This window comes from Haplochromis burtoni, unplaced genomic scaffold (assembly GCF_018398535.1).
Source record: "Haplochromis burtoni strain Fernald_Lab_line unplaced genomic scaffold, NCSU_Asbu1 Contig_96, whole genome shotgun sequence".
Taxonomy (NCBI): domain Eukaryota; kingdom Metazoa; phylum Chordata; class Actinopteri; order Cichliformes; family Cichlidae; genus Haplochromis; species Haplochromis burtoni.
In genome coordinates, this window is record NW_024582457.1 from 510218 (window position 1) to 535575 (window position 25358).

At 41.3% G+C, this 25358-nt stretch overlaps 1 protein-coding gene across 1 annotated transcript; it reads left to right on the forward strand.

The window, feature by feature from the left end:
* Positions 1–23690, forward strand: si:dkey-192p21.6 (uncharacterized protein LOC565246 homolog). The gene is made up of 18 exons (XM_005927062.3): positions 1–138; positions 432–526; positions 2588–2709; positions 3537–3652; positions 5358–5427; positions 5519–5585; positions 7513–7595; positions 10401–10477; positions 11312–11342; positions 11450–11610; positions 14622–14734; positions 15116–15237; positions 15885–16008; positions 16105–16191; positions 18729–18806; positions 21716–21786; positions 22860–22972; positions 23429–23690. The coding sequence occupies exons 1-18, from the start codon at positions 57–59 to the stop codon at positions 23608–23610; spliced, it is 1794 nt and encodes a 597-aa protein (XP_005927124.3). The 5' UTR covers positions 1–56; the 3' UTR covers positions 23611–23690.
* The last annotated feature ends 1668 nt before the right edge of the window (positions 23691–25358 follow it).

Below are 25358 nucleotides of genomic sequence, written 5' to 3' on the forward strand. Positions count from 1 at the left end.
TATATTGTGAGAGTTATAAAGATGAGCAGTAGACAAGGCTGGTTACGGCTAGAAACATGGAGTCCAGGACGCTGCTACATGCAAGTCTAACTTTGTTAATCCTCTTTACCAGCGGCATCGGAGGACACATCGAAAATGGTGAGGAGGGTGGGGATCGCTCTGGTGAAGGCATCTGTGCACAAATGTCCTGGTAGTAGCAGCAAAAACTGTACTGTCTATACTCTTTTGATCTTCTTGTGAAAGTCACTGTTCGGTCTCCTTAATTCTGGTTCGAATTGAATTACAACAAATGGACATGTCAGTATGGGAATTTAGTCAGTGTCACGCTCACAGTGGTGATAGTGATTAGATGCCATGTTCTGTCATCTTGTCTTTATAATGTCCAAGAGAACTCTCAGCTAATAAATCAGGCCTGTGTTAAATCTATGCAGGCTCTCATCTGAAAATGGATCAGGCTTTGCTCATATTTCATAACCAGCTGACTGAAGAAGTGCATGCTTCCTACACATCAGATTACTGCTACAAGGTAAAGAATATCCACCGTCACTGTGGTTTTATTAAGACACAGCATCAGCAGGAAAATCGCTTTCAGTTCCTCAAAAAGTTTATAGTCACGCAAACTGATCTTAGCAAACATACAGATGCAGTAAAGTTAAACATTGTAATTCACTGTGAAGTTGTTGTCAAATTTCACATAAGGGAAATGTGTGATTTTCTCTCCTTTGTTATAAAATGAGCTTGATTGTCTCTGAGAGGAATGTGCTGTGGGTACAGCGCTACAGTTACTGCTGGAAAAAGCAACCATGAATTATTAAAGACATCAGGAAACGTAAAGGGAACATCATAAAAACATCACGAGACATATGAATATACGTAAAACCAGATAAACCTGTATGAAAACACAAGACAAGCATAAAGTAAGAAATATTTAGTGCTTAAAGTCCAAGTATGTGCTGTTCCTTGAATAATTTAACACTGCTGTTCAGCAGCATAATGGAGGCTGGAACATATGATACCTTTTGAACTTTGAACCTTGAGTATGCTTCCTCATGTCAAATGTTTGAATCCTGAGACGAGAGGATGTTACAAGTAAACTACCTGCTTAGGCAGGCTCTGTATGGGCTTGTATTTTTTTCATTTCTGAAAATTCATTTGCAGCCATGCTTTTTTAGTGCATTGTTAGATTACTAAACCATGCTGTAATTTCATATTGAATAAGCTTTCTATGATTGCCCTGTAAAACCGTAACACTATTACTCACTCCATACAGTCTTGGAAAGGAATTACGACTGGGTGTTTCCCAACTTAGTTTGTCAATGAGGAGACCTATTGTTTATACGTAGGCCGTCTTGGCTTGTAAATTCACTGCTCTGCACATTATATTACCATCCAACCTTTAATTATATTTTACTGTGCAACTGTTTTTGAGCCACCTGTCATTTCTTTATATTTTGCTTCCAGGAAGCCAAACTTTTCTTGCAATGTTTTAAAGTGTTCTAGAGCAATATATCACCAGGCCTTCTGAAGTTTTCTTTGGACATTGGCTGCTTTTTCACTCTTTTTCAGTCCTGACCAATTCCAGAGGAATGTGTTTTGTTTGTTAAACCACTTAACACTGACCTATGAATCATGCATGCATATAAAAGGCACTTAACTCAAGGGATGGACCAGTGTTGTGTCTACACAGGCAAAGACAGACAAAGAATCAATTTTAAATTTAATCTTTAGGCACTTTGTTAATAGCATCCTCTCATAAAAATCAACAAGGTGATTCCCAGAGCTATTAGCTGGAAACGTGGCATATTGCTCCATGTTCTTAAAAAGTGTAAGGAAACTGGACAAGTGGGGGACAGAAAAGGAAGAAGAAGGAGTTTTATGAGAAATTGTTTTAATGGAAGGCTGGCTGTCTAGAAAAAATTATCAAAGAAAAGAAACAGAGGAAAGGAATGCCAAATTACACAGAAACAGGTCTTACTGAGTGATGAATCCAAATTTTGTCCAAATCCTAGTTGAGCCTGCGTTTCAGTCGATAGTGTTGTCTTGTCAAAATTTATGGAATTATGACCACAAAAAAGAATCATCAAATTTTGATCCGCAATGCAGCACCATGTGGAAAGCATCGCATGGGCAACGGTTTCATTTTCCAGCACGACAATGATCCCCAACACAGTGTCAGCGCTGTAAAAGCGTACCTGGATAGAAAAACCACACGCAGTCGTGGATTGGCCTCCTCAGAGCTCGGACCTCAACGTTATTGAAGCAGTGTGGGATCATCTTGACAGAGAAAAGACCAAAAGGCAGCCAACATCCAAAGAAGAGCTTTGAATTTCCTTCAGGAAGCCTCAAGAACTCTTCCAACAGACTACTTAAAGAAATTACAAGGAAGCTACAAGTTCAGACTGTGTTGAAGATTAAAGGAAGATTAAATATTGACTTTCCAGCTTGTCTGAATTGTACTATTTTTCCCTTTTTGCACATTCCTTTAAATCATTAAATCAAATTAGTCTTTTACTAACAAATAATTATTCATGTTTATTAAGTTAATGCTAGGCCCATTTAATTATTATTTATTTGTTTTGCTTTTCAGTGTTTGTACCAACATTTGGTCACAGTGAAACCCAACAACAATAATGCATCTGCAATAATCAGCACCAAATTTACTCTGACAGTACAAGTGGAATCACAAACCAGGAATGCAACCTTTTGCAGGTAACAAGTTAAACATTTCAAGATGGTACTTAAAACAAATAATATGCAAGTTGTCTCTCGTTTGCTTGTTTGCCTGTGAAAATGCATTGCTCTTGTTTTAAGATATAATATGGTGTGGTGACATGATTGCATCAGCAGCCTGTGAAATTATTTACAGGGTTGGAGGAGTAACCCTGACCCATTTTCTGGACCTGAGTTATGCCCTCCCTTAAACCACCTCACAGTGTATTGATCACAGGCTGTTTTGGGGTTAATAAGACCTGACATTCCAATATTGATGAAAAGGGCTCATTAAAGCTTGAAAGCCACATGTCCTGGGGAAGAATCAGCTGGGATGTTAAACAGTTAGGACAGATCTAATATGTATAAACACCCAGAACATCCCACACAGGAGGGCAAAGCTTTCTATTTTGGGGCCACCTCTAAGAGATGGTGCACCATGAAAAGCCTTTGTGCTTTTTATGTCCTTTCAAAGGGCTGGGTCTTCTTAAATCAATGCTGAGGTCTCTAACCAGCCTGTGTTGCTATTGATTTACTTTTCCCAGTTTGAAAAAAACACTCCAAGTGATAGCTAGTATGTCATCCCAACAGTGGATCAATATGAGCGAGTCTTGCACAGGGATGTTTTTTTGGGGCCTGAAACTGGAGACGGTGAGAAGACAGGGGCATGCACTTTAAGCCTTCAGACACTAGGTGGTGCTCCTGAGCTTTATAGTTGTGCTACTGCAGCAGGAGAGCAGCAATGTGCTTTTAAAGAAAACAGTTTAACGGGGCATCAAATAGGAGCTTTTAAGACTTTGTGACTATTTCACTGTTTTTGCATGCAGATGGAGTCAAACGTATGAGGAAGGTGGTCACTACTCTATTTGGATTTACACCCTAGATGCAAATAATCGCAGCTGCACTCGCATTGTGGATAGAAGACCAAATAATGCCTATCTGCGTAAGTACGCAGCACTACTGAAAAATACATGAGGACAAATTTCCATGTTTTGAATCCCTGACCGACACTGCTAGGATTCGGCTGTGAGGGCGCAGTGACAGCAAAGGTACCTGTCTGCAAACTCCAGCCAAGCCTTTGATCCCATTAATTGAGTCAGCAAAGAGGAGAATCACTGCTTTTGTCCACATCCACTGAGCAGCAGTTCTCATCCATCTCTTGGGACATGATGTGTATTGATCAGATCAGACTCGCTTTCTTGAAAAGGGATAAAAGAAAAGCTTTTCTGCTTGTTTTGAAGGCCTGCTTCTGGCTCGTAGAGCATTGTGGGTAATACATTAGGGAGTGTGGAAGGATTAGGGCGTAATGGGATTTTGAAAGCGCCTCTCTCCATAATGCACACACTACTTAACAATATTGCAGATTATGTTGTAGATCAGACTTTTAAGGCCAAGTAGCCATTATCTGTTATGGTCAGTGTGACTGCACCTCTCACAGTATGATGAGCTTCCATTAGCTCCACAGACCGGTGATTATACAAACTCCCCATAGGAATTGTTCACCTTAAGTAACGGTCTGGTCAGCAGCTCAAGAAAGGTATGAGGTGCTCTGCTAGGGAATTTTAAAAGTTTACTTCAGTGTCTGAGATTGATTGGCCACAGAGCAGCATGAGATCATTTCTTTAAGCATATGTTTCTGTGAAGCTGCTATCAGATGCACCCTTTAATCGTGTTAGTAGTGTATTCTGTATCACACCACAGACCACAAGTCACCTGCTGAGCCCTTAATTCTTACAAGGAAATCTACAGGATCGACTCCTATTAAGTCTTTGTTCGACTTTTATACATCAATGAACTCAAATTAATTCAGTTGTTTCAGTGTCTACCATTCATTTTCTATTTATACCAACGGTTACTGATGGAGCGAGCATGTCTGTGGCTGAGCTCTAATGTGGTTCATGCGCTGAGAGCTTTGTGGTGTTTTTATGAATGGACACCAGAGATGCCATGACTTTTCCGAGGAGATTAAGTGACCGCTCTTTGTTCAGAGTGGATGTCCTTGTGTGGATTCAGCTCGGCTTAAAATGGCATCTTTTTGTTTGTTCTTCCACTGCGTGTACTCTGCTCTCCTGTGCTTTGACGAAAGAAGACCATGTGGAGATTTCATAAAGCCTAGGTAGTTTTATAATCAGTACTACAGGTGTAAAATATCTCCCTTTGTTTGCAAATCGGTGGCTTTCAGAGCTCAGAACAGAATATTCCTTTTTTGGGGGGGCAAATAAAATCCATCTTCGCTACAGTGTTTGTGCCCTCTTGTACTGTAAACCTCAAGTTGACCCTGCTCCTATCTGTGCCGCCCTCCGGCAGTCTGGCAAAGTCATTGTTTTCTCATCCTTGTTCCAGCACAGCCTTACATTTTCATTTTCACATGCCTGCAGGGTTAGATTACCCGCAGTGATTACTCCTCGGCGGCTCAACCAAGACTTTTTCATTAGGTTCTTGTTTGTCACTTGAGGGATCCCCTTTGACATTGGTTGACTGAAAGACAGCCACAGGGGAGTCCACAGGCTAGTATAGCAGACAGTTTGGACTGGCAGTCATCCCTTTTATCCCCACTCAGATCCTGGTCTGATAGAGATGTAGTGTATGAAGTTTCTGACATGGACAGAGAATGGTACAGAATGATTTCCTTTTACTTATTTTCCCAGCTATTTTGGTGGCAGCACTCCTGCTGGCTGTAATCGCTCTGTTATTCGTTGTGATACCCTACATCTGCAGGTACATGTGTGTTTTTTACATCATCGGCAAGAATCCTGCACTGATTGCTTTTCCATCAGAACCGGGCAGCCTAAAGTTTTTCTTTTTCCAGGAGGCGTTGTACATCAAAATTTATAAAGACTATTTGCTGCCAAGGCCCACAGCATTCAGAAGAGAATGTAAGTTAAATGCTGCTTCTAATAAATATATTACATTAGATTTTTTTTTTTTTATGTCAGATGAGATTATATTTTGATTAAATAAGTCATAAACAGCTCAAAGTATGTCCATTATGAGTTTAAATTAAAAAGCAAATTATTTTTTAAATATACAGTAAATCTTTGCTACTGTTCTTGAAATACAAAATATAAAGTAACTACACAATCTCTTTCATGTAGAAACCTTTTTCTGGTAATCAAATATTGTTTGATCCAGCAGTTAAACTGCACCATTATCATTGGCCGGCTATGCAGCCCGAGATGCATTCTAAAATTGCTCTGAGGCTCCAGTCATCAAGCCGTTTGGGAGACACTAATGGAGTGATTGATATAAATGTTAGCAGAGCCAGTTACACAGCAGACTTACATAGAAAACGATACAGTGTTGTATCCGTCCAATCATCGGGCTTCATGGCAAGAGCTGCCATGTATTTTCGGTGAACATGAATAGCTCCTCTCATTCTTTCAAGCAAAATGTCTCTGGCTTCCATATGTTGTCTGGATGGCACGCAAATCCATCACGACATATTAGCGCGGGTGTCTTCCTGCTCTGGCTCTTTAAAATGCTGCATGGAGGCCAGCACGCCAGGCTAATCCAACTGAGAGGGCAACAGGCCAGAGTCATCGAAATGTTGCCTTTCACACAGTGAGAGGGGGGGGAAGACGCGGGGCGGAGAGAATTTGAGGAGTTGTGAATGAGGAAGCAGTGAACCTTTGACTTTATCAGTATTTTTAAACAAGTTTGCTACCTGTTGCTACCTACAAATAAAAAGCCAAATGTGTTGCCATTTTATGTACAGTGTGCAAAAGTCTCCACTTAGTTCTTTATATTTTGCTTCCAAGGAGCCAGACGTTTTTGCAATGTTTTAAAAGTGCTCTTGAGCAAAAGTTATCCAGGTTTTTTCAACCTGTCACAAAAACACATGACATAAAATAGAATTTTTACACTGACGAGGTAAATTCCCAAACAGCTTGTAGCTGGAAACATGGCACATCTTGGCACGGTCTGCAGGATGTCCCTAAAAATGTAAAGAAACTGGAAAAAAGAAGAAGTCACAGGCCTGAAAGGCTACATACATAAACTGTCATGTTCTTAAGAAAATTCTTAAGAAAGTGAAACAAGGAGAAAATACTGCGGTAGGACATCAAGTCTTATGGAAAGATGAATCCATGGTTTTTATTTATTTTTTATATATTTGGAGGAGTTCAGCAGAGATGATTATCTATAACCATCTGTAAAACAAGGTGGAGGTTGTGTCATGTTTTGGGGTTGCATTTCAGTCGGTGATGTTGAGGATCTTGTAAAAACTGATGCAAGTATCAATGTAGAAAATGAATTTTCAGCATGACGGTGACCGTACCAAATACTGACTTTAAAGCTTGTTAGGAATAGTGCAGTTTATCCCTCATGTATTGTATTTCCATGTATTTTATCACAGGTCAACAAAACACTGCCCCCGTTTTCCCATTTCCCAAGTAAAATCTAAAGAAATGAGCCCACTTTACATTAACTGGCCAGCAAGCAAAGACAGACAGCATTAGCACCTAGTTAATAAAGTAGAGCATTAAGCTGCTTAAGAGTGTTGTGCTTCATGTTTTTGGAACATTTGTGTTATCAAACTTTATGATTTGTTAGATGTCAAAAGTGTTTCTTCTTCTTCCTTTATTGATTTTTTTTTTTGCTGATTAGAAAACTATCTAGATATGAAAAATATGTAAGTTTGATTTGGGGTTTAAATATCTGCTTAAGCGACCTTAACCCTAAAAGTGCAACAATGAATGGAGCTTAAAGCACTGGTAATTGTCAAATCCCCGTAAGTAACCCACACTGGTGTTTTATCCCAGTGAGTGTTGACATTATTTTGTCTCCCTGCTGTTTTTTCTCCAGGAAGAATCACATGCTAGTGAAACTGCACACGGTGCTGTTAAAGCTAAACCAACACGTCTGCTCTCCCTGGATACTTTCCGAGGGTATGTTCACCTTCAACAGTCATTCGTGTTTATCGCTCTATCACCACATGGAGCTCGTTCACATGTTAATTCTTTTTAGAGAAGTTTGAGGCATCATAAAGAGCTACAGGCCTGACATAATGAATAATTACAGGGGTCACAGTCTGGCCACATGCTCCTTCAAGCTTTTGTTATCAGGCGGTATAGCTTTGGGCATGGTTTCTGATAGCAGTGTGTGTTGGGTTTGGAACAGTGTGTTTCTGTTGGACAGGAGTGATGCATGTGATTGAATCTGGGCTCCCTGCTCGCCTTAATTGTGGCCTAGGGCTAGACACAAAGCACGCCTCTCTGGAAACAGGATGCTGGTGTGGCTTTGACCTCCCCCTCGCCAAATAATTGATGTAATAATACAGTCAACATATCAGCACACATCCACCCAGCAATAGATCTCCTGCCAAACTGAAGAGCGAGAGGAAATCCAGCAGCACACAGGCAGCATCCAGCAGACAATTGGCATCTTCTCCATCTGTGGCTTCCTTTTGGACGAGGAGCCAGCTGAAAATCACCGAGCATATGTGGCGGGCTGAAAATACAACATGCTGTTATTTAGTTTGGGAGCTCAAGCGCTTGAGTGCATTTTCAGAATCTGTATGAGTTCAGGGGGAGGATACATTTCAGTTTTATTTCCCTTCATTTCCACTTCCTGCCTCAGTCCTCCTCAATCTCGTTAGCTGAAATGTCACTCCGGGGTTACAGGTGCGTACGTCCTGAATGGTAATACCGGAAACGCTCCTACCTGGCGTCACACTTAATCAAACTGTGACTCAGCTCTAAAGATTAACGCTGTGTGCGCCTCCTCAGACCCATGACTTATGATCCATACCCCCGGATAAGTAACAGCTTTCTACAGAGAACAGACACATCAGTCATCTGCCATAAATGCTGAGACATTTCTGAAGCCAAACAGCTTTTCTTCCCAGCTGAAAGGTTTTTCTGATCATTGCTCGGGCTCTCCTGACATGATATACAGAGAACTGTGGTGTATGGTCGCACGTTAATTTTTCTAAAAGGATTTGGATTTTAATCTTGTGCCACATTGCTAAAAGCCTTTCACCAGTTTCGTCACCGTTGAAAATCGCACTGTCAGTAGTTAGCAGCAGCATACAACTGACGGAACAACTATTACAGCAAAACCAAGAACTGTGAGCCGCATTTAACAGCAGGTGGCTGACTCATTCTGTGCCTTATTTTGACTGACATCCAAGTTTTCCTACATATTGGGTTTCAGATACGCTCTGATGTTTGGCCACAAAAAAATAGAACCTTGGCTTTTCAACTGTAGTTGTAATTTATTATGACTAGATTGGGTGTCCGTGTACTTGATATGGCCAGTACAGTGGGTAACTCAACACTGTGCAGGGATAGACTGCAGCTATCCATTAGCAACGGGGGGAAAGTACTAAGCTGATACTCTAATTGGTAATGCATGTACAATGATTCAAATCAAAGACGTCCATAAGTGTCTATCAGTGAGTCATAACTGGCTGTCAGTGCTGCAACAGACAGGTCTCTCTGTAATCTGTTAGCTATAAATCATTCCTGCTCATTCCCAGAAATGAATTAAGTCTATTACTAAAGTGGCAAATGTTCACTGCAGAGCTTCAAAGGCATATTAACAACCTAAACTTGATTAGGAACCAAAAAAAAAAAGAAAATGCCTGCTGTGTCAACCTGCACCTTATTAACTTTGATCCAACAGAAAACAAAGAGTTACTTAGTGTACATTATGTTAATTGAGCACTCATCATAATTAGCAGCCTGTATTGTCACAGATGTGTGGCATATGTAAAGTGATGGGGGTCTCATTTCCAATCGGACAGCGGGGAATTTTAATTATAAGTATGGCCAATAATCTGGGATATTACTGCAATTTTCACAGGGTCTCATCTGGCTGGCGATTTAACCTTTGTCTTTGTTGCCACGACAACTAATGGATGCGTTCATCAAAATTTACACGATAGCCTGTGTGCGTGTGTGTGAGAGAGAGAGAGGAAGAGAACATGGACACATGCAGCAGGGTTTACTCTGCTTTAATAGCCCTTTTGAGATGATAGTGAGCGATTAAAATCTTGTATCAGCAGGTTGGGGCTAAAAGAGCAGTAATGGCTTCAGTGCAGCTCTTAATTGAATCTAGGCAGAAAAACAAGAGGAGGCAGAGGTAGATACAGTGCACCTTATCAGGCAGGCTGTTTCTTAAAGGTTGTCGTAATGTTGTTACGACCCCCCCTTATGATTTTATTACTCTTTTTGATTACTCACGAAAACATAAATTCACGTATTACAGATGGTGAAAAGATTCAGCCTGGCCCAGATCATTGCATTACCGTGCAAGTTTGTGTTGTGTAGTGGCCCACCGCCCATTTTCTGACATGCAACGCAAACACCTTTTTCCCTCCAGTGTATGATTCAGTGAAGCACTCCATCACGTGCGCTGTGTTTCAGCAGACTCGGCCAGTGCTAAAGTATAAAGTGTATCATATATTAGATGCAAAGTCTTTAGTCAGCACTCCTGCTTGAGGAGATCCAGAGGACAAGCGTTCATTTCCTGAGTGATTCATAATGCTTAGATTGCATTACCTTGCATTTGGAGGGAGACTGAATAAAAGCCCCTCTTGTGTTCTCTTTAACTTTAATTCAGAAGTTAATTTTTAATTATAATCAAGGATTGCACTTGAATAATATATTTTTATTGACAGTTTTTCAGCCTCACTCACACATTTTCTTCATTTGTTCTTTCCTGGATATCGACTTGTATTGTCTTTATAGGTTTTCCCTGACTGTGATGGTGTTTGTGAACTATGGTGGTGGAGGCTACTGGTTCTTTCAGCACGCACCTTGGAACGGTTAAGTACATGATGCACGTGAATTGACATAAGGGAAAACTAAATCAGTTGCTTGTACCCTACAGCCCGCACCTTACTCCCTGCACACAACGATGATGCAGCAATCGCCTGATCTTCAGCGGCGAAATCCTCCCCATAGTGTTAGCAGAGTTTTCTGACATGTTGTCACTAATTATGATGAATGTAGTTAAGAAAAACACAGGGTGTCATTTCTCATACAAGCAAAATCAACACCATGATCCATAGATGTTTATTCTTGTTAATGATCAGGGAGGAGAGGAGGAGGATTTAAATGACAGCTGGAGGAAGATGAGGGAGGAGGAAGGAATGAGTAACACTCCAATGTTATGATAGCCAGTATTGAGGTACTCTTAAGCAAGGCATCTCTGGTTGAAGTAGAGATTTTGGTTGAAAAAGTATTTAAAACAAGAAAAAGTAAATATTCTTATACACTTTCTTTTTTTGTTTTTTATTTCAGTTTCAATTTTTTTTTTGAAAATTCCTGTAATGGTTTATGGGTGTTCACAATTTTAACTTTGTAATAGCTTTTTTTGCCACATGTACAGAGGTGCATTGATTTCAGAGCTGGATTGATTAATCTTCGCCTGGCTGCAGGACTGCTGCTGTCACAGGAGTGTAAATATTTATTAATCACGCCTCTTCAAAATGGAAAGTTAATGACAGAAGCAGAGCTTTAAGGACGGAGCATTGTTTTTAATTCATCTTGTTGTCTTTGTGTGTATGGAAGGGCAAGAACTGTAAACTCTCTGATGAGATCAAGTGTGTGTTGGTCTGTTGGTATTAATTGATTTTATGCTTCTGAAATTGTTGCAGGTCTAACTGTGGCGGATCTTGTCATGCCATGGTAGGTTTGGCACAAGGGGCCTGACCTATTTAACGTCTTTTACTACTTTTCTTGTTTGCACAGTTCATATGTGGGTTTGAATGGCATAATCCTGTTATGTCTTCCAGGTTTGTGTTTGTAATTGGGACCTCAGTGGTTTTGGCTTTCAGTTCCATGCAGAGGAGAGGAGTTAGCCGCCTGCAGCTGCTACGAAAAATCACCTGGAGAACAGTCGTCCTCTTGCTGCTCGGCTTCTGCTTTCTCAACTACTCTCCCAAAGACGGACCACGTAGGTGCACATTGTGTATTCTGATTCTCAGTCAAACTAAATCCTCATATGTGTGTATCTATCGATCTATCTGTGTATCTATCTATCTGTGTAGATAGATAGATAGTTCTGTACTTTTTCAGGTCAGTTACACTACGCAGACTCCAGCTCATGTAGTAATATGCTCGCATACAGCAAAGCAAGTTTATTAGCACAGGTGGGGACAAGGATTTCTGTGTGGTAATACACCCGCTCATGTGCAAGCTTGAAGGAAAAGTGCATTTCCTGTAAATTAAGCAACATCAAATACTTTTGACACAGATGTCGTAACTAGATATTTCACTCGTCACTGCAACCAGTAGCTGCTGAATTCATTTTTTTAGGTGAAACTGAAATGATGAGTTTAGCTTTTCAAATGTGATAGCTACTTTTTTTTTTTACAGTCAAGTAAATTTCTTTGTTTGTTGGTCTGCGACAGAGATGTTAAGTGGGTTGATCTCCTGATTTGAGATAAAAGCCAAACTTCATGGCTGGGTCAGGGTTAAAGGAGAGGAATAATGCTGAAAATCCCCCATCCACCTGGGATGCAAAGGGCGCCCTTCACACATTAGCTATCTGTGGTGCTAATGGACTTTCCTGGGTGGATGTCTGCTTAACTGGGTTAACAAAAATATTGTTGTTGTGTGTGCAGTCTCAAAATCCAGCACCAGGGGACGTTTAACAGAGGCAGATAGAGCAAAAACAACCGCTGTGGTAATGGACAATTACAAACAGATAGTGTTACAGCCGTCAGCTCCACGCAGCTGCTGTAGACTCTGCTGCTGGAGCTGGTCACAACAGCACACTGACTTTTACCATAAACTGCAGCTTTGCCCTCTGTCTCCAAGGACGTCCTCTGCAGCTCAGTCGCAGAGCTTGATCTAATAAGAGAATGGAGTCACATTAACTCAATATGTTAAATGCTTTTCAATGTCAGAAGAGAGAAAAGGAGGTATTAACCTTTGACATCAAATAGGAGTAATTTCAAAAACCCTACCGTGGTTAGATGTCCTAAAAGGTGGTCAAAGCAGATTCATATTAAAAACCTTGAAATGTATTTATTTCGAGACGTAGTCTCGAAATAAATACAAACTTACTATACAAAATATGATTTGGATGAGATGCGTGAGGCGTGAGAGTTGATTCATTCAAACCCCTGCCACCGAGTTGCCTTAAGAGGACGTTCGAACACAAAAAGCCAGTCGTTTTGAAAAGTTCTGGCTGCCCTACTTTTTTAGTGGCTTTTTCAGTTTTGCTGACTACCAACATATTATAATATTGTCTATCTATCACTGAAAGTGCTCATAGATTGGAAGCAGACAGCTTCAGTTAAATAGTATTGAACGTCAAAAAAGGTGTCCGTTACACACAAACACAAAGAAAATGCATAAATGTGGGAGAAAAACTGTGTTACAGTCTGCTGCAGCTTACTTTCAAACTCTTGTGTAAATGGATTCAACTTAAAATGATAATTCTTATTAAACATGAAATTTTCCCATTTTGCTCTTTTCTGCTATTTGATTCTTAATTATTTATTCTAATACCGTGCAAAAGATTTGAACCATCCTAGATTTCTTTATATTTTCTTCCAGGGTGCCAGACTGTCATGTTAATGTTACCACTGAGCCACTAAAGGCTGATAGTGTATTGTCATCAATACAATTGACTGCTTTTTCACTCATTTTCAGTCTAGTCCTTGTGCCTAACCATTTCCAGGGATGCTTGTTTGTTACGCTCTTTAACAAACAATTAAAGAACCGAATCTTTCATCTTTGTTACTTTGTTCTGTAACTTGTCACAGAAACACATAATTTCTTCCCATTTGTGTGAGGAGAGCGCTGCGACAGTGACTGTTAGCAGCCTTCTGTTAAACACGGTGGAGGCTCAGTCATGGTTTGGGCCTGCATTTCAGCCAGTGCTGTTGGGTATCTTAGCAAAATTGATAACATTACGAATGCAGGAAAGTACCATCAGATTTTGATCCACAATGCAGTATCATCTGGAAAATATCTGGTTAACAACAGCTTCATTTTTTCAGCATGGAAATGATGACAAACACAACTCAGCACAGGAAAATGATACCTGGATAGAAAAACGCAGTGAAACACAATTAGTCAAGGATAGGTCTCCATAGAGCCCAGACCTCAACGTGACTGAAGCGGTGTGGGATCATCTTTACAGAGAACAGAACAAAAGGCAGCCAACATCCAAAGAAAAGCTTTAACTGTCCTTCAAGAAACCTGGAGAACTACTCCTGAAAACTATCTGAAGAAAGCTTTCCTAAGACAGTTCAGGCTGTGTAGAAAAAATATATTGACTTTCGATCTCGTCAAAATTGTCACATCAAACTCTATTTTTGCCTTATATGTATAGAGGAATGAACAATGGCTCAATACTTTTGCACATTCCTGTAGGACGTGATAATTTTATCAGGCGACAGACACAGTCAATTATCTCTGCAGGGGTGTGTAACATATATCTTTAACTAAAATGTCATTAGTAAGAGCTTCCCCTTTTCCTGCGAACAAAAAGATTTCCGCCTCTTATTTGATTTGTCCGGATCAATGATTGGGATCATATTGTTTTTACGGCACTTTGCGTGGCAAAGAGGTTTTCAATTAGCTAATGTGTAGATTACCATCAATCTCTCTCCAGCAGCAGCAAGTCCTATCCTTCCCAATTTGGTGAGACCGAGAGATAACTGTTGATGAATGTTTGATTAGCTACCCTCTTTCTTGACATGTTCGTATCCTGAAGGCTGACATGAGCTCTCTCCAGCCTTTATGCCGTCCATCAACTTGCTATCAGAAGTAGTTGTAGTAATAGTGGCGTCGGGATAATTGGGAAAATTCTTGATTTCCTGTGTCTGCAGAAATGACTTAATATGCGTGCTTTTTGTGAATTATAAGTTCATATGTTATTTAAATCACTGTGTGTCAGTATTAAGGTGCCACAGTGAGCGTTCATGCTGTGTGTTCTTCACTGTGCTCTAGTGTCCTGGTCCTGGCTGAGGATCCCAGGAGTGCTGCAGCGTCTGGGCTTCACCTACTTTGTTCTGTCTCTCCTGCAGACTTTCTGGGGCCAGAAAGAAATCCCACTGACTGCGGTGAGCAGTTCTGTCAAGTTCAGTTATTTCAGCCATTACACACAAGAGAAAAAATTAAAGGAGTCTAACCTGAAAAAGCACACGAATAACAAGTCCAAGAGTCGATGGACCTGTGAGTTCAGTGCAGTGGAAGTCTTTGTTGAACAGTTCAACAAGTTCCATCCATTCGTTACGTGCGGAGCTCAGATATTCGTCCAGATTAACAGACAGACATCTCTAAAGCTCCAAGAAGAGTAAAAAATCTTTAGTTACTATGAATTTGTTGTGTATTCAAGTGGACCAATCTATCCCAAAACTTAGTTTAATGCTAAAAAAATACCTAAAAGCGAAACAGTTTTGGACCTAAAAACAAAAATATTATGTGCTTTATGTATGATGCAGTATAACTGGTGGAACCCGGTCCAGGATATTCTCCTTTACTGGCCACAGTGGCTGATCATCATCCTGCTGGAGACTTTGTGGCTGTGCTTAACTTTCCTCATGCCTGTCCCCAACTGCCCCACGTAAGTCCGGACATGACTCCCACTGTCATATAGCATTTCAGGTCAAATCTCCTCACTAATGCATCGTACACTTAAGCTAAAAGCATAAATTTCCTATGTGTCGAAGCTGAGATAATCTCCAGTTGGGCCTGTTTGTGCTGCAACAGTGTGAGTGTGCACCTTGTGTTGCAGGTGTTATGAACCGTTGTGATTTATGGGCCCGTGGTGGATGCTTCAGAGAGCCTAATTAGCCAATCTCAGTCTGTCATGTGCAATAAGAGGAGCGGAGGCAGAGGATCCATCTTCCTCGCTCTGTGTCTTCTGCTTTTTGTCTTTTGTTTTGTTTTTTCCTTCTCTGTGACCCTGCATGACATCACGTTTACAGTACTGTGGGTTCAAGCTGTAGCACTTTTTCCTCTCAGTCCTTCTGTGTCTTTTCATCTGATTGAGTTTTGGGTTTTTTCTTCCTTGAACATGAATGTGTGGTGGCTTGAGACACAACTGCTATACAGGGTTTAAGAATATTAAAATCACCTTTGGTATTAGAACACCGAGTGTTCTCTGCTGCATCTGGGTATTGTGTTTTCATATAAACACAAAACACTTCATTAAACATTGTTTTTAGTAATAACTACAGCTACAATAATTATGCTCTTGTTTGATAACAGAGGGTATTTAGGAGCCGGTGGAATTGGCGATAACGGGCTTTACCCAAACTGCACGGGAGGTGCAGCGGGATACATCGATAGGTGGATGTTTGGTGATAACATGTACAGATACCCCACGTGCAAAGTAGGAATGTTCATCACATATTGCAATACAATGCTTCTGCTATAAACCAATGTAGGTGAAATTATAAACTGCATGGTTTTGTTTTGCTTTTTCCAGGAAATGTATCGCACCACACAGCCCTTTGACCCAGAGGGGGTTCTGAGTACCATCAACTCCATTGTCATTGGATTTCTAGGGATGCAGGTAAGATCCAAGTTTCTCCTGTACGATGCAGTGAGTGGCATGAGTGGCAAAAAAAAAAAAGTCTTAGTCCTGCCTTTGTATTTTTTTGCGCAGCCTTAATAAATGGCTTGCTTCTGCTAAGTTTAGTCCAAGTGTCTGCATTTTTAGTGACCTGCATAGGCAGATCTTGACAATTGTCCAATCCACCACATCCCAAAGGTTCTGTATTGAATAGAGACTGTAGTGACCACCTAAGAGATGATTTGAGCTTTATAATATGCTGCGTGTACCCACCAGGTGATATGTACACTGTGGTCACAAAGCGATGGACTGATTGGCAACAATACTCAGGTTGGCTGTGAAGAAGAATGCTCAGTGGGTACTGAGTGTGCCAAAAATATTTCCGACACCTGATAACAGCACCACCACTAGCCTGAACTGTTGATACAGTGCAGGACAGATCCACTCATATGTTTTTTTATGCCAAATCTGTATTTGTTCACTGTTCATTTAGGTAAAATTACCTATGCCATACATAGCTTTGGTTAAATTGTTTAAATCAGCTTTTAAACTCTGCAAAATCCATCCATTCTCATCCGCTTTATCCGGGGCTGGGTCGCGGGGGCAGCAGCCTAAGCAAAGAGGCCCAGACCTCCCTCTCCCCAGCCACCTCCTCCAGCTTATCCGGGGGAACACCAAGGCGTTCCCAGGCCAGCCGAGAGATATAATCTCTCCAGCGTGTCCTGGGTCTGCCCCGCGGCCTCCTCCCGGTGGGACATGCCTGGAACACCTCACCCAGGAGGCGCCCAGGGGGCATCCTTGTCAGATGCCCGAACCACCTCAGCTGGCTCCTTTCGATGTGGAGCAGCAGCGGCTCTACTCTGAGCCCCTCCCGGATGGCCGAACTTCTCACCCTATCTCTAAGGGAGAGGCCAGCCACCCTTCGGAGGAAGCTCATTTCTGCAAAATTAACAAGCTAAATGTCCCAGTCCTCTTTAATGTGGACAACACTCATGGTCATGTGGTTGCTGGAGTCCAGCCCAGCTGGTAGACTGGCATCCTGTTCAGGTTGTAACCCATAACCCAGTATCACAGGGCTAATATGTAGAGACAGTGAAATGCTGGCATTCATATTTACACCAAGTTAGAATCTCTAGTTAACCTAACGTGTGTCTTTGGGCTGCTTGAGAAAGCTCGATTGCCTGGAGAGAACCAATGCAGTCGCTGGGAGAATCTGTACAGTCCACACAGAAAGACTCCGGCTGGCTTGAGGCTTCAAACCCAGAATCTCTTCGCTGTGAGATGACAATGCTAACCACTGCACCACTGTACCGTTAACTGAGAAAATAGTTGCCATGAATTGATTTCGAACCTAAAAAATATATGTATGTTTTGTGTTTTCAAAATGCATTGCAAAAAAACCTTAAAGTTTTATTTGCCTCCACTGGACTTGATCCTGAATAGAAACTGTACATTTTAGAGTCTCTGCAGGTTTATAAAACATTAAAAGTACACAACAAAATACTGCAATAATAATAATAAGCCCACTTATTCAAAAAGGTCTTATAAACCCACAACTAGTGGTTTATGGCTCCATCTACCTGATTGTGGTTCTGCCTGATATTTCTTCCTGTCAAACGGGAGTTTTTCCTTCCCACAGTCACCAAGTGCTTGCTCACAGGGGGTTGTCTGATGGTTGGAGTTTTCTCTGTATTATTATATGGTCTTTGCCTTACAATATAAAGCACTTTAGACAACCGTTGTTGTGATTTGGCGCTATTTTAATAAAGTTTAATTGAATTCAACTGAACACAAAACTTTCCTGCCAAAAACAAAAAGCAGGCTGAAAATATCTTAGAGACAGGAAATGATCAGAACCTTCTGAAGATGTGACTTTAAAATACTCAGTTTGACGTGATTAGACTGAAAGTTTTAATGGCTTCATTGTGCAGACAGTGATGCTCTTCAGTGTTAATATGTTAATATAAACCTACAATGTGACTACAGTAAAGATTATGCGACAGATGTTTTCCTGTCTCACTGTAAATGCACAGCTGCCCTACTTTAATGACAAAATGCTGTTAGAAAGTAGGAAGGCCCTTTTGTTCTTCAGACCTGCGTCTCAGATGGTGACAGTGGCACTTAAAACCATTTGGGTTGTGGGAAGGTAACATGAAAAAGTGACCACATTGCTCAATTCCCCGTGGGCGGTTTGCTCTGAGCCCTTCAGTCAGCGAGTCTTAGACGACACGCCAGGTGTCCGCTGGCTTCCTCTGTGTTGGTCCATGCTAATGTTCTCAGCTGAAACATATTCATCATCACCAAATTAATCAGAGGGTGCGGATGACTAACACCCCACATCTGGCTCCATGGGATAGGAGAAACGTGACCGCCATGTCAGGGACGTGGCTTCGACAGCCACATCCCAGGCCTATTTGGTTACCCAAGGGCAAGTACGCCGACACACCGGGTGTTGGTGTTTATGTGGTATTTCTCATTAAAGAGATGAGTGAATAGGCTGTGGGGTCTGTACTTATTTCTGCCTCTTTCTTTCACAGGCGGGGAAAATTATAATTTTCTACAAAAAGATGAATGTCCACATCCTGTGCCGATTCCTAGTGTGGACCCTCATCCTGGTACGTGGAGGTTTTAAGCAGAGCTGCTGGAGGAAATGAATATAAAATCAGTTGTTAATTTAAAACCAAGACACCCAATAACTGTCCTGCTCCTGTGATTCACTCAGAGCCGAGCACTTTTATGGTCTCAGTGTTTCACTTCACCTTGCAGGTAAATTCTGCAACGTGTTTTCCAGCCTCTTGGGTATTAGTCATACTGTAGCTTGCTGAAGTCATTCATTAGCAGGACTTAGCAGAGGACATGTGTGTGATCTCAGTACAATTAAACAACATCCATGTGTGGCTGTGTTTCCGGGCAGACATGGGTATCCGGACCCTCGGGGGAATACACGCTGCGTCTCGTTGCCTCTCTGTGCTTTACATGTGGTTTTGGATTGGAAGAGTTATGCATATTACTTACAGTCTGCTGCAAGCATAAAAGCATCTACTCTAAGAGTATGATCAGTTTAGGAAGCTGCAAGCGAGGTCTCAATAAGCAAACCAAACATGGCAGATTTAAGAAAGGAATTATTAAAGTGCATTCAAACCTAGGATAAAAAGGTAATGCCTGTCTGAAAAGCTTTTAAGGTCATATTTGTTTGAGATTTATGCTCATTCTGGGTGGTCTTAAAACACAAAAAGAGCCAGGCTGGCCTCCATTTCATTTAGAGGGGGAATGCGTCCTCCAGGGAGAAGCCAAGTGTTACAGGAGATGGCTTGTTTTGTATTTCTAAACCTGTGACAGGAGGCTGCTAGTCTGCTCTAGCAAGACTGACAGACAGACACGTAGGAAGGCTAGTCTCCGCTGAACTGTGCTTGCCACTGTTTTTTTGTACGTGCAGCGTGATGCTCCAGAGATATAGCTCATTTGTGAAACGGGGTTAGGAGGAGCCTGCGTGCTGTGGAGGCAGACATCCTGAACCGGCAGCTCTGTGACCTGGAGCGATGATAGAGCTGGAAGAGCTGGCTGCATCGCACAGCCTTTGAAATCAAGCTGCGCAGGACGGAAAATCTGTGCAGCGAAAGAAAAAACACACAGAAGCAGGGAAAGACTTGTCTGAAGTTCTGTAGTTCCAGTATATTTGGGTGCCTTTTCTGTCCAGCTTTGGGTATCAGGTTCCTTCAGAGTGTTACGTGTATGACTGCAAGACGTTTATTTATTTATTTGACACATGAGTTGAAACAGCGTTGAAGGTTCTGGTGTTAAAGAAATTGTTTATTTTATTTACTACTATGTCATAAGGTTTTTCAAGTAAAATCTGTTTATTTTTGTAGTCTAATATGTCCAAAACAATATCTCAGTGAAGTTTTAAAGGTCTGTAACAGCAGCGTTTTTCCATCCAGACAGTATTTTCCAAAAGGACAGTAGGAAGAAACTCAGTGACAGAGTCCTGCTCGTATATGTGAGAATCAATTGAAATTCTGTTGCGAGAATTTAACGTCATTAACCTCACTTCTTAAAGGACAAAGCTCCATTATGTCTCCAGGTGTTGAATCTTATTGACTATCATTGTGCGATGAGTGGCTGGAGGGAGGTGACATAAATTAGATCCATTTAGCTTCTCCCAGCGGCGCACAGTGACAAAGTAGCTCGTGCTGTCATAAATAAACATTAGGCTTTAATGTTTTTTCCACTGTATCTCATTGTTTACCAGCTGATAGATGCTGCGGATGCTACTCAAGATTACAGTGTTGGAGGTGCGATATTCTGGATCGTACAGTATTTAGATGTGGCTCGACAGAGTAGCTTAAATCCTGGTTAGCTGAAATAGAAAAATGCAATAGAATAGATTTTCTCACATTGCATCGGCTGGCAGTGAGAGCAGACCATCGCTATTGATTTTAGGAACAGACACAGGAATAAAGAATCAGCGCAGCATATATTTGTTTCACCGTTTCTGCACGTGTATATTTGATTTGATTTTTTTAATCTCAGTGGTTAAATCTATTTTTGGTTGTATGTCTTACCAACACAGAAAGCAAAATTAGTTTTAGCGATTGGCCTGCTCTTGATATTGACTTTTCTAATAAGATTTCGGCTCAAAGGGGGAGGCAGGAAGCAGAGCCGAGCTGCCTTTTGTTTCAGACATGTGCTCTTAACATTAGCAGGTTTCCTCAGAGGAGGAGAAAACTTATTACTGCACGCACCCGACAACTGGGTCGGCGTTAAGCACAGGAAAAACAGAAAGTGTGGATACAGTAAACATCAGGCCATGGTTTATTGTTTTGTGATCTCTGTGGCAGGCTGATATTCACAGGCAGCCATGTGTCTTCCTCATAATAAACAGCAGCCCCTGTTAATTAAAGTCCAACGATCAGGCTCCAGAAGTGAGAGATTGAAATTGAGCGATTGCCCCACATACCAGCCCCATCCCACATCCTGCTGCCTGGATAGCCTGGAGACTCAATCCAGCCCCAGCTAGGCTATTTCCACACCATCGATTCTGTCATCTATACACATGATGGATATCCACCCAACGAGCATGTTTGGATCCTGATCCGCTGTCCTGGGTTTCTCTGTGCAGCACAAAATCTTTCTTCATGTATCTAAATCATACAGGGAGGGTGGGGGATAGTTAAGACTATGAAAGTGCTTACTGATGTAGAGTTGAGCAGATCATGAGTAAATATGAACATGGAGTCAGCTGGGCCTCAGTGTGTTGGACTTTGTAGATGCCTCTCGGTGGTGTTTTACTGTAGTGACAAACCCACGTTTTAATGTTTTTCAGCTCATTGTTTTGGTGTGTTTGCAGTCCTGTCTAGTGTTTTGTGTGTGTGTATAAGTTAATGGACCATGTCCACGTAACTCTCTGATTGTCGGTTGATCTGGTGGACTCTGCTTGATACTGTTGCCTCACGTTTTAGCAGCCCAATACAGATTGCTTTATCGCCCTCCATCGATTTGAAATCTGTTTCATTTCCACCCTCAGGGAATCTCCGCAGCCATCCTTTCTAAGTGCACGCGAGACGGAGGATTTATACCTGTCAATAAAAACCTTTGGTAAGTGCTTCCTGACCCTCTAAATCCAGCCACTTTTCCTCACAAAAAAAGAAAGGATGGGATTTCCAACAGACACAAATCAAGGCTGCTAAAACACGCGTTTACTTACCTCTAACGACAGCTACGGCTGTAAATAATCACCCGGGCTGTTGGGAGTGTGAGGTGTTGCCGTTATACATCCTCCCAACATGATCACTCTTCCTTACGGCCAGCGAAATAAAGAATGCTTCATCCTCCCCCAGAAGCACTCACTCACTGTTTTACCAGCTCTGTGTGATGGAAAGAGCTCAGACTCTGGGAAATGTAACTGTATAACCACAACGCAGTCTTAACTGCTCCCAAACTATTAGAAGCCTTTTTAGAAAAACAAGGCACAGCACTTTGGTAAACGTTTGTAATGATTTTGCATGAAATGTGACACAGTTACCACCTCACACATCGGTTACTTTATGACTCGTGCATTTGTTTCCACTCCCACATTTCCCTTTATATGTGATGTGAATCATTCAAATGTTGTAGCAGGAAGAACGCCATTTCATCTGTGATGTGTAAGCAAATTCCTCATGATGTTCCACATGGGGCATCACTTGCCATTACCTACCTGGCTTTTATAGGCAGTTCATCATGCACAGGTTATTGAGCTCCTGGGTACAAGTCCTTGCCGGGATGTCTAAAAGTAATTAACTCCAAGCTAAGAGTCGTTTTTGGCTTCAGCTGAGATAAAGAAATAAAAAATAAATGCAGGGAGCCTCTAGAAAGGAGCCATTTTAAATGCCATAATATGTCATCATGCATTCTTGCACTTAGGAACAGACAGAGACGTGGTTAGCTGGCACAGCTCCATGAGGCACATGCCAAGGGTCCATATGCTGATGCTATAGACAAGTCCAGCAAACTGCCTCACTGTTTGTAGGACAGACTCTGGGTGTTATTTATCTGCAGCAGAGGATTGATGGACTGAGTGTGTTTACACTGTTCTTCACACCATTCTGCTCAGATTTTAGTGATGCCCAAATGTGCCAAGTAAAATGTTGCTGTTGTAGTAAAGTGTTGTCGATGGTCTGTTTCTTCAGGTCGTTGTCCTATATCATGTGTATGGGCTGTTTGTCTTTCCTGCTGCTGGGAGGCATGTTCTTTGTCGTCGACATCAAGGGCTGGTGGGGTGGACAGCCATTCATATACCCAGGTATGTTTCTTCTTGTACTGACAGGCTGCTTTACAAAGGTGTATGTGCTTTGGTTGGAATAAAAACCTCACAAACGCTGGAACGTAGTTTAAAATATTGACTACAATGACAATTGTGTTTGGCAACTCATTAGCTGATTATGCAAAGACAAACATTTTTCAGCCTAATATAACAAATGTCCTGAAAGCCTTTGTAGGGATTATAGTCTGGGTTTTGGACTTGTGGTCCTCACTCTTTTCTTCCAGTAATTTTTTTGCATTATTGGCCAGACTCCCAGAGAAGAGTTTAAACTGATTAGCTCATTTGGAAAGCTTTTTGGAAAGCATCCCTGCAATAAAGCCTTTACTTTTTGCACATAACTTTAGTCATTCAGCTATTATGGAAAGCAAGGAAAAATCCTTTAAATTGTATAAATCCTGTTCAATAACTTGTCTTTTTTCCACCCCTCTTCCACAGGGATGAACTCCATCTTTGTGTATGTTGGCCACTCTCTCCTGGGCTTCTACTTCCCTTTCAGCTGGGAAATGCGCTTCCAGCAGAGCCACTGGGAGTGGCTCTTTCAAAGCCTGTGGGGGACTGCACTGTGGCTGCTCATCGCCTACCTGCTCTACAGGAAGAAATTTTTCCTCAAAATATAAGCAGGATAATCCATCCCACTTCTGTACATTGTATTATTTTATATTTTCATTTAAAGGCAGCCTCTAAAGCTAATTTTAAACTTTTTTTTTAAACTTTCCTTTGCTAGAGTATATTATAATCCTTATTTATGTTATACTGGAATTTAGTACAACCATTCAATGGATCCTTACTTTAACTTTCTTCTGATTGGCTGCTCTTTGTAAATAGTAGGTGTGGACAGCTGGTGGGCGGAGCTTCCGTGCTCACAGCCAGAGCTATGTGTGTCTCTCTGACATCATGCAGACCTGATAATGGAGAAAAACTATTAGAAGCTCAGAAACATTAAGGGCAGTCTGAAGCCTGGGCTTTTGGCTCAGGGATGACGTGTATGTATGTTGACCTAATATAATATGAGCTACTAAAATTATTATGTTTTTCTTTTTAAAAGCACTCTTCTCTGTAAATTATAGATTATTAGAGCATCTGTGGGAGTTTAAAAGAGTTTTTAAAATGACCTGCTGGTCTAGGCTTAATTAGTTTAGTTTGCTTTTCTTAGATGCAAACTTACCACACATGTTTTTTATCAAAAGCAAGATGCAGAGCAGTGTACAAAATGTGAAAATGCTGATCAGTGAAACCCATTAAAGCACTGTCCTGTTTCTAAAGAACATGTCTGACGAGCTGTCAGTGTGGGCAGCTAAGGATTCATTTGATAACACTTGTTTTATGCTCAGAATAGACTGATTAAATTAAATATATTGAGGTGGTACTTAACAAATTAGGCCAAGTGATTCCACTACACACCAGGACAACCATTATGAGTCTGTTGCCATGGCCACTCCTCCTGTGTGCATGTGTGTCTCTGTGTATGTACCATCTGCTGTCCAAGTCACAGTACTATAATTGGGGTCAAGATGCACACAGAGGGGTGTCATCAATGGGGCCGTCACCTTTTGCACTTATTTCATTAGAAAAATCAGGGAAATTACACAAATCCATTTCATCAGACGAGCCCCTCTCAGAGACCCCGAGCCCTTTACATGTGTTCTAGTTTGCACATTTCACACTCGAAGCCTCTTACGTAGTGAAATAGGGTTCATTCTCAGTAATAGATCAGAATATTTCCTCATGACTGACAAGCAGGTTGAGTGATTTATATCTGTATGTATAATGTATATGTACCATTATTGAACGCGCTCAGGTCAGTGTCCCTCAGCATCAGGTCAGGTGGTGTACATCATGAAATGACCATCTAGTTAATGAAATGAAACGGCATCAAGCTCCTCTTCCTGAGTGAAAGCCTATTACACACTCTCCAGAAGCAGTAATAACATTGTGTAATATGGTGTAGGGGTTTTGGTAATTGTCTTATGAGCACAAGTTATTTGAATCCCAGAAGGTGCATCTAGCCTTCCTGAACAAGACTCAAATCCTTAATTGCTTTCCAAACTATGGTGCCAGCAATGGAAATGAACTGCTGATTGGTCGAGAGATGAAAATGAAATCGATATACACTCACCACACAGGTCTAAAGATATCTTTTGTGTTTTGCATGCCATCAGAAAGCTTTGTGTTTTAATAGAAGCATTTAGCTGACTCATTCGGAGTAACATCACGAGGAGGTTAAAACCTATTACGTATCGAAAGCTGCTGCTAATAAAGATCAAAAGGGTCAAAACAAGAATCTATGCTGCCTTTTTTTATTAATTTTTTTTAGCCTAGAGCATTTTTTTAACTTGCTTAAAGCACATAGAAAACCATTGTGGTT

Excerpts from the sequence above, each read along its gene's own strand:
- si:dkey-192p21.6 (XM_005927062.3), top strand. The coding sequence starts at position 57 with ATGGAGTCCAGGACGCTGCTACATGCAAGTCTAACTTTGTTAATCCTC. Across the intron at positions 2,710-3,536 it reads AGGAATGCAACCTTTTGCAG|ATGGAGTCAAACGTATGAGG; the intron begins GTAACAAGTTAA and ends TTTTGCATGCAG. Across the intron at positions 11,611-14,621 it reads CTCTCCCAAAGACGGACCAC|TGTCCTGGTCCTGGCTGAGG; the intron begins GTAGGTGCACAT and ends ACTGTGCTCTAG.